This window comes from Brachyistius frenatus, unplaced genomic scaffold (genome assembly GCF_029030835.1).
Source record: "Brachyistius frenatus isolate BFR_SWC_R1_liver_20210118 unplaced genomic scaffold, ASM2903083v1 Contig_80, whole genome shotgun sequence".
Classification (NCBI taxonomy): Eukaryota; Metazoa; Chordata; class Actinopteri; family Embiotocidae; genus Brachyistius; species Brachyistius frenatus.
Window position 1 is genome coordinate 623,184 of NW_027210679.1, and position 14,363 is coordinate 637,546.

General features: G+C 44.2%; 1 protein-coding gene across 1 annotated transcript; it reads right to left on the reverse strand.

Moving 5' to 3' along the window:
• On the reverse strand, positions 1-13,798 carry fbxl20 (F-box and leucine-rich repeat protein 20). The gene is made up of 15 exons (XM_069709105.1): positions 13,607-13,798; positions 9,589-9,650; positions 8,638-8,692; positions 8,442-8,516; positions 8,234-8,328; positions 8,049-8,117; positions 7,871-7,966; positions 6,958-7,084; positions 6,228-6,302; positions 5,523-5,653; positions 5,137-5,197; positions 4,899-4,943; positions 3,744-3,800; positions 3,406-3,618; positions 1-1,662 (listed from the first exon to the last, which is right to left on the reverse strand). Exons 1-15 carry the CDS (start codon positions 13,646-13,648, stop codon positions 1,555-1,557), a joined length of 1,311 nt encoding a protein of 436 aa, XP_069565206.1. The 5' UTR covers positions 13,649-13,798; the 3' UTR covers positions 1-1,554.
• Positions 13,799-14,363: the final 565 nt, after the last annotated feature.

A 14,363-nucleotide genomic window follows, 5' to 3' on the forward strand; every position in this document is an offset into this window, starting at 1 on the left:
TCTCACTTTTTCTTTTTTTTTTTTTTTTTCTTCTTTCAAAAGAAAAGAAAAAAAAGTGTCTTTTTAACTTTGCTGTTGTTGACTTTGAGCTTTCACAGGCCAACAATCAGTTCATCTCAGATCGAGTACTGGCTCATTTTTACTCATCAAAAGCTCGAGCACATTGTCGCGCACCATAGTTCCCTCAGAGAGACCCAGTGACAGTAATCTCTGCCCTGTCTCATACCATCACGTTGTTGTTGTTGTTGTTGTTGTTGTTGCTGTTTAGCTGGCTTCGACTCTCTGACTCCCACAGTCCTCACGTATTTACAATTAGATTTTAAAAAACTAGAGGTGTTACATGCAACATTTGGCATCTTCTCGAGTCCCCACTCGTGAGTCTTGATTGGTGTCCGTTTTTTTTTTTTTAGAAAAATATCTTTTCTCTTCAGTACATTGAAGCTTCTGATTGTAACAGAGAGACAGAGAGAGGTGAGGGTTCGGTGGCTGCGAACGCCGTGGATGCATCGTGTGAAGATTTTTTTGTTGTTTTGTTTTGTTTTTTCATTTGCGTGTGTCGTTAGTGAGAAATGCACGTCTTCAATTCTGAGATGGTCGTCTTTGTAAAGTGTCTCGTCATTGCTTCTACTGTGAGTGCAAATAGTTGCAAGTATTCTTTAAAAAAAACAAAAAAACAAACAGGCTTTCTGCTTCTTACAGTGAGTGTGTTGAGGGTGTTGGCAGTTGACTGGCTACATCGCTGCCCCTTTTTTTTTTTTTTCTTTTTTTAAATAAACAGCCTGCAGAACGAAGCAAACACTGGTCTTACTCAAGTGCAGTTCCTGTCTAGAGGTAGCTGTTCAGTGACCTTCAACACGAGGGAACTGAGAGGTTTAAATGGGATCCTTCAGCCTGTTTTAATATTCTGTTTAGAAACTGTCACTATAATCAAATCAAGTCAACTACAGAATAATTGGATGTGAAGAGCTTGACTCATCTGAATTTTTTTGTTTTTTTTGTACATTTGATGAAGAGTTAAATCCCTTAACTGTGCCGATCACGTTTGATTTTTAACACAACAGTCTTCGTAATACTGACGTGTCCACTGATCACAGACCAGGGATGTGCTGACATTCTTCGAAGAGTTGATCTGTGTGTCTATCGGCTTGTGTTAAAGCCTTGTTGTGTGTGTGTGTGTGTGTGTGTGTGTGTGTGTGTGTGTGTGTGTGTGTGTGTGTGTGTGTGTGTGTGTGTGTGTGTGTGTGTGTGTGTGTGTGTGTGTGTGTGTGTGTGTGTGTGTGTGTGTGTGTGTGTGTGTGTGTGTGTGTGTGTGTTGGGGAATTTTTTGGGAAAATGTTACCCAAGACCCTGTCGCGTTGTTTGGCTCTCTCCCTCTCTCTGCTGCTCCAAAGTGGGGGGAAGGTGAAGGGGTGACGACACACCAGCATGTAGTCTATGACAGGGCGGGGGGGCCGAGGAGAGGGGGGACGGCAGGTCAGGGGTCGAGTGACGGGCTGCGGGGGAGCGTGTACGGGCGACACGGAGGGGCAGGGACGGGGGGTTGTTGTCTTTACATCATAGCAGGACGCAGCAGCGGCAAAACCTCTGACGGCTGCCCCCGACGGAGGGGGGTGGAGTGACGGGAGCGAAGTATGCATGCACTTTGATGTTAGGCAGATGGGTCTGTGGTGAAACAGAAGAAAAAAAAAAAACAGATGGGAGAGGCGTTAATGACTCATATAAATATGTACGAAGCTGCTCTAGATGGATTAACACAGCGGTGGTTTGGGGCAACACTTGTAAAAGTTGCGCCGAAAGTTTTTTTAAAATTTTACTTCAATCATATCAAATGTCATTGAATGCAAAGTTACTGGCAACAAACACCCGTTTACCAAAACAGTCAGCCTATGATTGATTTATATAAAAAAAGAAAAAAAAAAGGCATCAGATCCAGTGACGATGAGTCCAGCTTGATCTGGACAGCGTGTTCGCTCGCTGCTGTCGACGACGACAGTTTGTTTTTCACAGCTTTTTGGGATTCATCACTTCTCGTGGGTGGAGCGCTGACTCAGACATTAAGAGTTTGATTTCGGGGGGAAAAAAAAGATTAAAAAAAAAAAAATGTATGAATCTATAGCTGTGTCTCAACTCGTGTACTCGCATACAAACAGAGTAACACCTACAATTTTGAGTGCACAAGTGCAATCCCACCGTGAAGTATGGAAACATGCAGACTTATACCAAACACAAGTTCTACACCTCCACATAAAAGTGTTTATTTTCCACAAAATTCACATACTGCGCAAGTGTACCAACATGTAAATGTACAAGTGTACTAGACTAGAAGTGTGCGATTTGAGACACGGCATACGTCATCTGTGCTTTTGATGGAAAAAAAGATTTGTCCCTTCCTCTTGTTTGCATTGTGGCTCCGGAAAGTCTCGGTTTTCTCTCTTATTTGCAAGTGATTCCTTTTTGTTTTACTTTCCGCATCTAATTGACGACTCCCCTGTGTCCTTATCTTTTGATCTACCAACTCTGTATTACCATACGAAAGCAGATACAAAGGGAATGGGGGTGACCGTCAATTATATGTATAAAAGCTGCCCTACAGAGGAGTGACTGAGAAGACTGCGGGGGAGAGGACTGCTGGGGGAAACCAGGCTGGGCAGAGCCCGGCTGTAGAGAACTGCTGGGGGGGGGAGCACTGCTGGACACCTCTCTTTGAGGGTGCATGTAGTTGCAAATGTGTGCAAATATCTCTGTGCAAATGGAATAGAAATCCACATACAACCTTAAAAAGCTCGCTGATTAAGGGAAGTGACTGACTGTGTCTGACAACAAAATAATATGGGACATAACTCCCTGTAAAACAGCCCTGGGGCCTTTTTACATTTTGGCTTCTGTGCAGATTAAAAAAAATAAGAAATAAACATGCTAATTTGTGAGCTTTAGAGGCACTAGTTGGATTTTCTTTTTTTTTTGGACAGAGCCAGGCTGGCTGTTTTACTAAACTAAGAAAAATGGCCTCAGCCACATAGTCAACATGTACTGTACATACACACATTATTGCAGTATGTTTGTGTCAGTGTTTGAACTGTGGCTGCACAGCAGACGTAGTTTCACAAAGTTTTAAGAGTTCACATCTACTAACCGTCTATGTTAAGTGAGAGACTGTTTTTTAGCTGTAAAGGTCGAACAAATAATACCGCAGAACGGCAGACGCAAAATACACCTACAGTTTGGCAGCGGTGAGAGTGGTAAGTATTTCAGCATCGTTCAGCACGAAGCCACATAAAATGTTTATATCTCCGAGAGCAATTTCAAAGCGGAGCGACATATGTTGAGATCACACGGTGAGCGTTTACGGTACTCTTCTGCATGTGAATCAGCGCGTACTCACTGCGGTTGGCCAACGCAACTCACCCTTAGTCTCTTGATGCCGGCGCGGGTGATCTGCTGGCAGTCGTAGAGCTCGATGCGATCCAGGCTGTGGCAGCTCTTCAGGTGCTCCAGTGAGGCGTCTGTGATCAGGGGGCAGTTGTCCAGCTCGATCACCTCCAGGCGGTCGTGAGCGCAGGGCCCGCTGCCGAGGTGTCTGATGCCATCGTCGGTGATGAGCTCACAGTGAGACAGACTCTGCAGGAACACAGTGGTACCAGCACATTGGGCGCCGTTACTCAACCGCCCGTCGAAAGGAGCCGTGACGCGGTGCTTGCAAAGGCCACGGGAGCAAAAGTTTTAAGTGGCAGGCGCACACTCACCAGGACTTGCAAACGAGGGCAGTGGATAGACAGCTGGATGAGTGTTCCATCTGTGATCTGATGCAGAAACATATATTGAGTCATAACTGTAGATTTCATAAAAGATTAAATGGTGTTATAGTTAGTCCTGTCAAAAATTTGGAAATTGTTGCCTTTTATTGACATATTTCGGCAAACATTTGATTCTCTTTGAAACGGTGATATACTCTAATGAATTACATATAAAGTTTTTTTTTTAATTATCATTTTCATAATTTAGATACATAAAAAAAAAAGCAGATCAACCACATTCAAACCTCTGACATCAAAGGTCTGCTGATCTCTTTGCCATTGAAGTGTGTGTCGCCATCAAGCCGAGATCTAAATAACTCTGAGGCCTTCAGAAATAAGTTGTGGATGACTGAGAGTCTGCCAGGGGGTTTAAAAATCTCCCAAATTGTTTGAAGTAAATGGCTCCACCATAAGAAAAAAAAAATCATCTACAAGTGGCGCTGACTGAACGACTGCCAAATCTTTTTCCAGGACTGACCACCTCAGCAAAGTTAGGCCGAGAGCAGGCAAGAATATTTTAGTACAAAGAACATTGCAGCAAAACTGCAGTGAACATTAAAAGAAAAAGGAAAAAAACTGGCTTTTTGGAATAATGTGGTCCGGACAGGTGACTCAAAGAGAGCCGTTTGTCCACGGTAACAGCAGACCGGTTTTTAGGGAAAGAACCGCAGACCAACTGTGAATCACGGTGGTGGATGAGGTCATGGTTTAGAGGGTTGCTTTTGCCGCCACAAGGATTTAGCAGCTTGCAGTCATTGATTGAGCTTTAAATTCTGCATCATATCAAAGAAAGCTTGACGATAATCTGGTGCCGTTAGTCAGGACGGTTAAAGTTGAACCGGAAGTGGACCGTTCAACAGGACAATGATCCCGAGCACGCCAGCAGACACTGAGGAATGGCTGACAAAGAAGAAATGTATCAACCGCATTGAAATGTTAAAAACCCTCAAACATCTTTCATTTTCACCGTGGTTGTGTTCAAGTGTTTCACATTTATCTGCAGGCACAAAGTTTGAAAGAGGATCAAATGTAAAAAAAAAAAAAAAGGGCTGTACAGTACTTACTTTTTTCACATGACCGTAAACTGTACAGATTCATATTTACCTGCACACATTCTTCTAAATCCATCTTCTCAAGTTCATGACAATTCTGCAGAGAGAAATTACACAGAGATGCGTTATATACAGTTTACTATCAGGAAAAAATAAGGCTTGAAAATTATAGTTTTGACGGCATTTTGGGACCAAACAAAAATACATTTCATCTCAACTTTTAACATATGAATCCAGGGTAAAACCGTCCAGTTGCTTAGTATGGTCATGCAACCAAGAGGCAGACTCACCCTCGCTAATGTCGTGAAGCCCACATCTGTCAGCTGAGAGCAGCGAGCCACTTCTAATATTCTGAAAGGAGAAACACAGAGTTACACAATGGAAGCATCACTTACAGTCCAGCACTCTCTGACTTCCAGCGATTAGATGTACAGTAGTCAGGCTTCAGATATCTTTACCGCAGGGGCGCTCATGGACTCATTTTTTTCTCCATGATTTCCATTCTGTTGCAAATCTTAACTGCAAACTTTGAGCGTAAAATGAGCTTCAATGTATTTCTTTCTTTTTTTTTTTTTTTTTTTTTAAGCACTTTCCAACTAAATAGATTGGCTGATATTTTGCAGAATTCAGGAAATTGTCCACAGCGAGGTTTTGGTGTGCAGGTGTGTGAATTCACCTGAGGCGGGGGCAGTTCTGTCCCAGGGCGTGCAAGATGGCGTCTGTGATGTTGGCACAACCCGACACACACAGAGACTGCAAGCGGTGACAACCCCGGCAAATGGTGATGAGGCCCTCGTCTGTGATCTGCTGCTCACAGAAAGAGAAAGCGTGTGTTTGTTTACATTTACATCCACTGTAAAATGTAAAAACATAGCAGGCAAAACTTTTGCCTCCCGCGCTCTCTGGTAGGTATGTGCACCAAAAGCAATCGAGGTCTTCTCTCTGCTGAATTTTCTGCTTTGAGTATTGTTCGTGAAAACTCTGAAGAGATCCGACAGCGTGAGAACAGGTGAGAAAGAGCGAAAAGCAGAGCGTAATAAAGAGGAGGAACAAGGGGAACAGGATGAGACGGTGAGATCCTGAGGTGTGAGAAGAGATGGAGAAGTAGAAGGAGGGGGAGGAGAATAAATGAATTGTTGAGCAGGCTTCACAGACTATTGTGAGCTTTAAGCTGGAGAGCACATGTATTTGCATCAGCCAACGCCCTGGAACATCTACGGGACCAAGTACTTTTTACTTTTATGACAAAACTTCAGCTTCAGGAGGTTTTCATAACCGTGTTTACAGAGAGGCAGTCGATTGAAATTCATCGAAATGTGACTCCGACTGTGTTTTTCCGACGTCATCTGACGTGTCTTCGTGCCTTGTTAACTGTACTTACCGAGCACGTCTGCAGGTTGAGCGTGACCAGCTCTGGACAGCGAGCCCCGATGTGCTTCAGAGCCTCATCTTCTAGCTGCGGGGCAGATCGGCAAAGACATTTCTCAAATTAAATTACTTCCCCGTACCAACTCTCCTTTACTCTCTCAAAATGTCCGACGCATCTCTCCAGTTTAACAGCAGCACAAACTACAACCTCCAAAATAACCTTTAAATTGAATTGCTTCCTCGGGCGACTGAGTTTACAAGTTGTGAATTGCTTTTTCTCTCTCAAATTAATGAGCTGCGACACCTTCATTAAAATATGTGGCTGTTTAACAAACTAATGTTGACTGTTATATAACAGCATAGCGTGGTATAGCGGCTTTGCATTTGCTGTGGATAGTATCTGGTATGTCTTTCCTCCAAAACATCCTCTGTTGAACAGGAAATGATGCATTTAATGTTTACGCTTACAGCAACTGTGTTCTATTTGGAAGGAAAATAAGAGGAACTTGGTAGTTAGAGTACATGATGGCCGTTGTGATGTGACACCATTTAAAGGTCCGTGTTGAGAAATGACAACAACGAGAAGTCACAGATGAAACCAAACCAAAGGTTCAATAAACTTTTAACCTGAATGAAATAATCTGCAACTCATTGTGCTGTAACCTTTGTGACATTTGCTCTGTGACTGACTTACTTACCACCAGCTCTTGTTTGCATCTCTCACTCTCGACCCTTTACAGTACCTGTGTGCAGCCCTTGAGGAAAAGGCCTTTGAGTCCAGGGCAGCAGCGCACCAGGGCCTGGATGCCGTCCTTGGTGACCTGATCACACCAGGAGATGTTCAGCTGCTCCAGCAAGGGACAGCCCTCACTGAGGAGGAGGAGGAGGAGGAGGAGGAGGAAGAGACGGGTAAGAAGTTAAAACTTATGTAGGCAGCAATGAGGATAGAGGAACTATAGAGAACATACAGTAAAAAGTACATAATTTACCTCATTGAGTTCTGTATAAGCCACACCACTTAACTTGACATATTGAATACATCAAAAACATCTCAAACTACTATTACTTTACGAGGTACGATCAAAAAGTTCCCACAGGAAGCAAGAACTGTACTTGATTGAAATCGAACTGCGATCCCTTCTAAAGTAGTCCCCTGTGAAGATCCCTGGACGTAAAGTTCTGGAAGCACATCAAGTCTGTGATTAACTCTGGATCTCCTCCAGTGTCAGAACGGCAACCTTTCAGCTTGAACTTCATTTTCAATGTCCAAAAATCCCCCGACCTGATGGCGCTCCTGACTTGGCGCGATGTTTCTGTTAAAACATGAACGCCACTCAAAACACCTCACCTGGCTCGTAGCTTCCTTGTTGTGGGCTTTCTGAAACACTTCGAGGGTCTCTGTAGCTGATTTCCCGAGATCAGGAATGTAAATCTGAACACTTAGGAAAGTTTTTGCTTCCCTGCTCTGTGCTCATGACTGTGTTGCGCTCTGCACGTGCGTGACAGGAAAAGTCTCCAAACTTTTTGATGGCACCTCATAGTTTTCTTTCATTTGTGGCTGGCGTAGGTTCAATAGTGAAAATGAATGGCGGATAATAACTGGTATTTGAGGGTGGTGAATAAGGCTCCATACATCACAATGCCGAGCCTACACACCTGAGAGCTTTGAGTGACAGGTTGGTGATGGAGGTACAGGAGGCGAGGTCCAGGTGCTTCAGCTTCGGACAGAACTTACTGAGGCTGTTACACGTGCTGCGGGAGAGGAAGACAATGAGCGCGTCGCAGCGGCGTTACGATGCATTAGCGGCACCGGCTTCGTGAACGACGCACAAACCTGTCCGTGATCTTGGTGCAGCCGTTCAGACTGAGCAGCTCAATGTTCCTGCAGTTCTGTGAGAAAGTCCTACGGAAAAAGACAAAAATGAATGTGACGGCAGTCAAACTGCACTCGCTTGTCTCTCACTTCCCCTCAGGGTCTGAACTAGAATGTCTGTCCGACTGGGTCTTCGCCAAACTCACCTCAGGGCGCTGTCACCCACACCCAAGCACCCCCGCAGGCTCAGCTTCCGAAGGAACCCCCCGCATCTCTTTGAAATGTTCTCCACCACCCGGCCCTGCAACAGAAACACTCGAGCTCAGCCTGCTGCATTTGCCTCAACACCTCGTTTGGAAGTAACGACGTACTGAGATTGAATGAAAAGATGGAGGCCGGATGAGATTCGCCCACCTCGATGTCCCTCTGAAAGTCAAAGAGGTCGATTCGTTGCCAGTTGCTGCCGTCCAAGGCCAGGACATTCCAGGACTGAGGAGCGGGGAGGGAGGAGCGCACATTTAGAGTTGAGTTTGTTCTCAAACATACCACATATGCATACTAAAACACAGACAAACACACAGTCACGCACACACCTTGTGAACAGACTCACCCGTGAGACCTGGGCACAGCGACAGAGTGTCACCACATCCAGAAAGGAGAAGATTCTGGAAGACAGACAGACGGACGGTTTAGAGACCCTGAACCCCGCTGCCAGAAGCTTCCTCTTCACACTAGACTGCCCTCAAACTCAAACCTGCGTCTGCCTCCTCTCACGGCACAGCGGTGCGAGTAAATCAACTAATATGGTCTCTGTCTGTCAGCTGGATACATGTTTGCCCTGTTTGCAAGATAGATGTGTTTTCTCAAAAGCGGGATCCAGTCGAGGAAGACGCGCAATCTGTTTCTAAGTAACAGAGCTGGAAACTGACTCCAGGATCCTACAATGCAGCAAAAAAAAACTGTGTTAAGGGGTTTGAAGCAGGGATGCAGTGAGTCCGCAGCCTCACAAATCACGGCGCTGCACCTGGCCGAGCAGCACAGAGTCAGCAGCCGCAGCGCAGGCAGCCCGGCTGGCAAGGCCGAGGCTTGAGTTATGGCCTTCATTTTCTGTTTGCTCAGGGGCTCCACTTTTTCTTTTTTTTGTTGTTGTTGTTGTTGCCTGAAATCAATTTAAATGCTTTGTACCCACGAGCATCTGTTTTTAATTACACTTCGAGCATGGGGGGAGCAGAGTATGGGTGGGGAAACGAAAGGGAAATTGGCATCCCGGTGGTTGGAATATTCATTAAAAGGGCAAGTGAACATACAGTGTATGATTGTGAGATGCACAATATGCGAGTGTGTTGGTGTTTGAGGGAGGAGGGTGGTGCAGAGCCAGTCGTGGTTTCACGTATGATTTGTTGTGCTGATCCATAGTAAAGCCACGGAGGTGGGCGTAGAGTTCGACCGCAACATGCTGTTTTGTTTTTTTGTTGGTTTTTTTTTTTGGGGGGGGAGGGGGGGGCTTTTTACTTTCTCAAAAATCGCTGCAGAGGGTGAAGTGTTTCGAAATGTCACTCACCGTAGCAACAGCTCCTTGGGCAGCTTCTTGTTGATGACCGCCTCGTCACTATTTGTGAACATCTGAAAGAGTGCAGAAGATAACATCAATGCCCCCTGCCATCCACTCACCTCGCTCAAGGACGGCCGCAACGCACGGGCAAGGATAAATGATCATAATTGCATCAGCCGAGATGCGTTCAATGTCAACAAAACACAGAGGGTGACGGAAGATAAAGCAGCACAGGAGACAAGATTTGGGGGTCTTCTTAGCCTTAATCAGCAGGACTGGACTTTGTACTGTCGACTACAGAGCGGCGATGGCCTTTACGTCCATGTTATCTTTTCTGAATTCTTTCTTGCTTCTCGTGTCGTTTACACGGTCGAGTGTGCAGCAGTGACCACATCAGCGCTCACCGAGAGTCGACACTGGAATTAGCTACAATATATCTTTTGTGACTCTCCGACGAACAGTTGCAGCTTCTGCAAACAGCTAATGGATTTCCACAGAAATAATTGCACGCTGTGTGAACACAAATACCAGTCTGTAATCCACAGGAAAGAAAAAAAAAAAAAAAAAAAAGCCTCAGCACACAAGGAGACGATAAATTAGCATTTATTAAAAAACCCGGTTACACACACACACACACACACACACACACACACACACACACACACACACACACACACACACACACACACACACACACACACAGTCAAACGATTATTAAAGGGCTGTGGCGTTCTCATAATTTGTGGGACATCACACTCGGCTAGCTATTAAAATGCAAGATGCTGAGACAATGATGTTTGGGAGCATCCACTCAGTCACAAATGAAGCAACATCTGTCTCAATCCATTTCACTCCATAGATTTAGAAAGATAAATCTGAACCCGGGAAGGGGTAAGTGAAGGGGGGGGGGGGAGCTTTGCTGTGCACTGTAAATAAAAAGTGCAGGAAGGCACATGTTATTTACAAGAGACAAACATCTGCGACCGGATCAACAAGGCAAGTCCTTATTTGCACTTCTTGACAGGTACGAATATCAACCATCCATGATCGGAAAAAGTAAATCAACGGTTTATTTACTGTGTTCAAACAAAAGGAATTGTTTCCAGGTCCCAACAGAGTTCTATTTTAATTATGGATGTTTATCCTAAAACCGCACAATAGCTTCAGATTTTTACACACTAACAAACCTATTCATCAGCTCACAAAACCAAACGGACATGTGACTGCCAGTTGAAATTAATGAGTGCACCTTTAAAATCCCATTCAGCTCTTGGTCAAAGCCTTTCTGTGTGTCTCTGATAAACATACAAACTCTGCATGTGCACGCACGCGCACGCACACACACACACACACACAGCTGTCTATGCAGGGGCTGCCTGCTAGAGCAGACGTGTAACATTTTGAGGGAGTAAGAGGGGACAGACATTTGCCGTTTGGATTTGGGGCAAATTGACTCTGACAGCTCGCCTTTCAGAGAGCTTCTTTCTGGCCAAATAATCCAGGGCCATTTCCAAAGAAGCAGATGCGCATGGTCAACGGGCATACACTGTCCCCTTTTGTAATCTAACATAAAATGAACCTGATGCTGCATGAATGTGAGCATTATGTTTTCTCCACTGGTCAGCTATAATCAGTGAAGCAGGCCCGACAGGAGGTTTTAAAAAAAAAAAAGCTGGGTGAGCTGTAACTTGCAGCTAAATACCACCGTAAAACCAAACAGAAAGTGATTATATTTTTAGAAAATGTATTTAAATTGTTTCCTGGAAAAATAAAACCCTCCTCAGATTAAATGTTGGCCTCTCATTCCTTAAAGAGGGGGCTAACTTGGGTTCAGGTTTTAAGTTATTCATCCTACAGCCATTGAAATGAAATATAGTAAAGAAAAGCGGTTTGATTGTTTTTGGCCTACAGTTCAAACTGCTTTAATAACTTCACCAGCACACTCAGAAATACACAACACACAGATCACAACAGTCTATAATAACAACACTTTTATACACGTACTCTTTTTAATTAGGGAACGCAATTTAGGGCCATTAATGTCTGTCCACTTTTCAGACTGCTGTGGTCTTTTGTTCGGGGTTGGTATATACAACAGATCATTATCTACCGCAGAGCAGCGAATTTAGTTCAACTTCCGCTAATGCCCTTCAAAATAAAATCAACTGGGAGACTTTTTGTTTTTACAACGTCCAGTAACAGTTGCCTCTTTGTTCTCTGGCTTCTTCTTACAAATAGTCTTCAAGGCAAAGAAATGAATTTAACATGCTTAAATCACAACTTGTCTTAATGTTGACATGGTATTCTTAACAGTGACAAAATTATTGGAAACAATAGATATATTAATGCAATACAGAGACTGAACAAATCACGAACACACTGTGTAAAAAAACAATCCTCGAAATCTTCAAAATGTTATAAAGACTGGTTTCCAACAAAGACTTTGTGTAGATTAACAGTACAGATCCTCTGTAAAAAAAAAAAAAAAAAAAATCCCATCAGCAAAGAAGTTTCACATCCATCATCATGCTGGTCATACATTTCAGCGATTTTTCAGACAGAGAACAAATTTAGAGCTCAGACTTTGTTATATTATGTTAATTAGGCCCAATACAGGTTTACAAAACACCCAATGCATGGCTTTTGTGAAGAATGTATCTTAATAAATCTATATATACAGTGTTAAAACTCACAAAATGAAATTAACTACTAAAGAAAAACGTATACAACTTAACTTTAAACAGTTTTTTTTTTTTTTTTTTTGTTTTGTTTAACAAGAGGCGACTGGCACAGGAACCCCCTCCTCCCTCCTCCCCACCAACACTGGGAGCCCCAATAAGACTTTTATTTTGAAAGTGAACTAACGCCACTTCCGATTTCGTCCTGTCCCCAAACCCAGCGAGCTTAACACGGTAGCTCTACCGCAGCTGTCGGGGCCAGAAGGTAAAACGGCCCGAGTCTTCGGGGAAGTCGTCAGCTGTTGCACCGTTAAAAATAAATAAAAATAAAAAACCCGCACACAAATCCCACGTTAGCTGGGGATTAAACAACACCGAGCGCTCGGGCTACTACCCCCACCCCCCAAAAAAAAATGTCACCGGGCGCGGATATGTAGCATGTGGCTCCCCAAGTTTATGGTCAATATGGACCGAGCGACGACACCGTAGCTCGCGTACAAGTGGTCCTCCTGTTACGGGTGGAGGTTTGTGGTTAGGGTGGAGGGGTGGAGGGGAGAATATCTGTTGATATTTTCCCCGGTGCAGGTAAGCAGCAGATCCAACCCGAGGGCCCCCCCACCACCACCCACCTCAACCAACCACCGCAGCGGCCACGGATGTACAACAACAACCCGGCTCGTCGAGACAAGACACAAAAGCAGTGTTTTTAAAAACAACAACAACAACAACAACGCTACTCTTTTGCACACGAGGACAATTGTGAAGCAACTTCTTTTGTGTGTGTGTGTGTGAAGTGAAGTCGATAAATTGATAACGGGGAGTGTTTTTTGCCGGAGAGGTCCTCGGCGTGCTCCGGCGGAGCCTCATTGTCTTTGTTTTGACGGCCGCAAAAAAAAAAAAAAAAAAAAAGGGGGAAACAACATTTTTAAAAGACCGAAGGAGGAAAAATAAATAAATAAATAATAATAATTAAAAAAAATCGCCCCGATTTACTTTATGATCAACACGTTTAAAGGTTTCAGTGGGAAAGACGCCGATCCGTGTCCACAACGACGCGAAGCCCCCTCGGCTACAGGACGTGTGTTGTTTGAAACAAAAACAAGTGTTGTTGTTTGTTTTTTTTACCTAATCCCAAAACACCGACTGCGGAAGCTGCTGCTGCTTTTTTTGCTTTCTTTTTTTTTCCTCCCCATAAGCGCAGTTTTATAATAATTACATCGACAGTCATCACGCAGGCCCACATCCTTAAACGTTTACAACAGCTGCGGTGAGTGTGTGTCAGTGACTGTCAAGGTAAAATATACATATACGTGGTTGTTGTTGTTGTTGTTGTTGTTTTTTTAACTCACCTCAAACCGGCTCCGGGAAACGCCGTTTACCTCCTTCCCCATGTCGGACGCTGGTTTACCGATCAGTGGATTCGGTGTAGGCGCAGTGAAATGCAGATACGGGCCCTCTCCACGATTTTCATGCTACCGTCCTCTCCGGTAGCTTCCTCCGGGTGCGATGTCGTTGTGGGTTGTTGTTTTTGTGTGTGTGTGTGTGTGTGTGTCCGGCCTGTACAAAAAAAAACAAACAAAACAAAAAAACAAAACAAACGAGAGGATCTCTTGATGGGTTTCCAGGCGGCGGGGCAGCCAATAAGCCACTTCTCTTATCTGGCTCTGTTCGTCCTCACCTCCTCTTCCTCCTCCTCCTCCTCCTCCTCCTCCTTCTCCTCCTCCTCCTCCCCCTATACAGCTCTCTATCCATCCACACACACACACACAACAATAGATATCTGGCGAGCCTTAAACTGACCGCCTGCATCACTTAGAAATAACATACAGATTTGCTGAACAACAACATAGCAGGAATATCTGGTAATGACTGGGTACTACATATTGTACGTTTCTTTTTTTTTTTTTTTTAAATAAAAGGTTTGATCTCACCCAAGGGGAAAAAAATAATAAATAAATAAAAATGAGCCCACTTACACTATGTAAAGAACAGATGTATAGTTCGTGCTTCCCCATTACATTAATACATATCTGAAGTGCATCAGAGGCCGTGTCAGTGACGTGTTGGCCAACTTGTATTATATACACCACATGGGCTGTGGGTTTG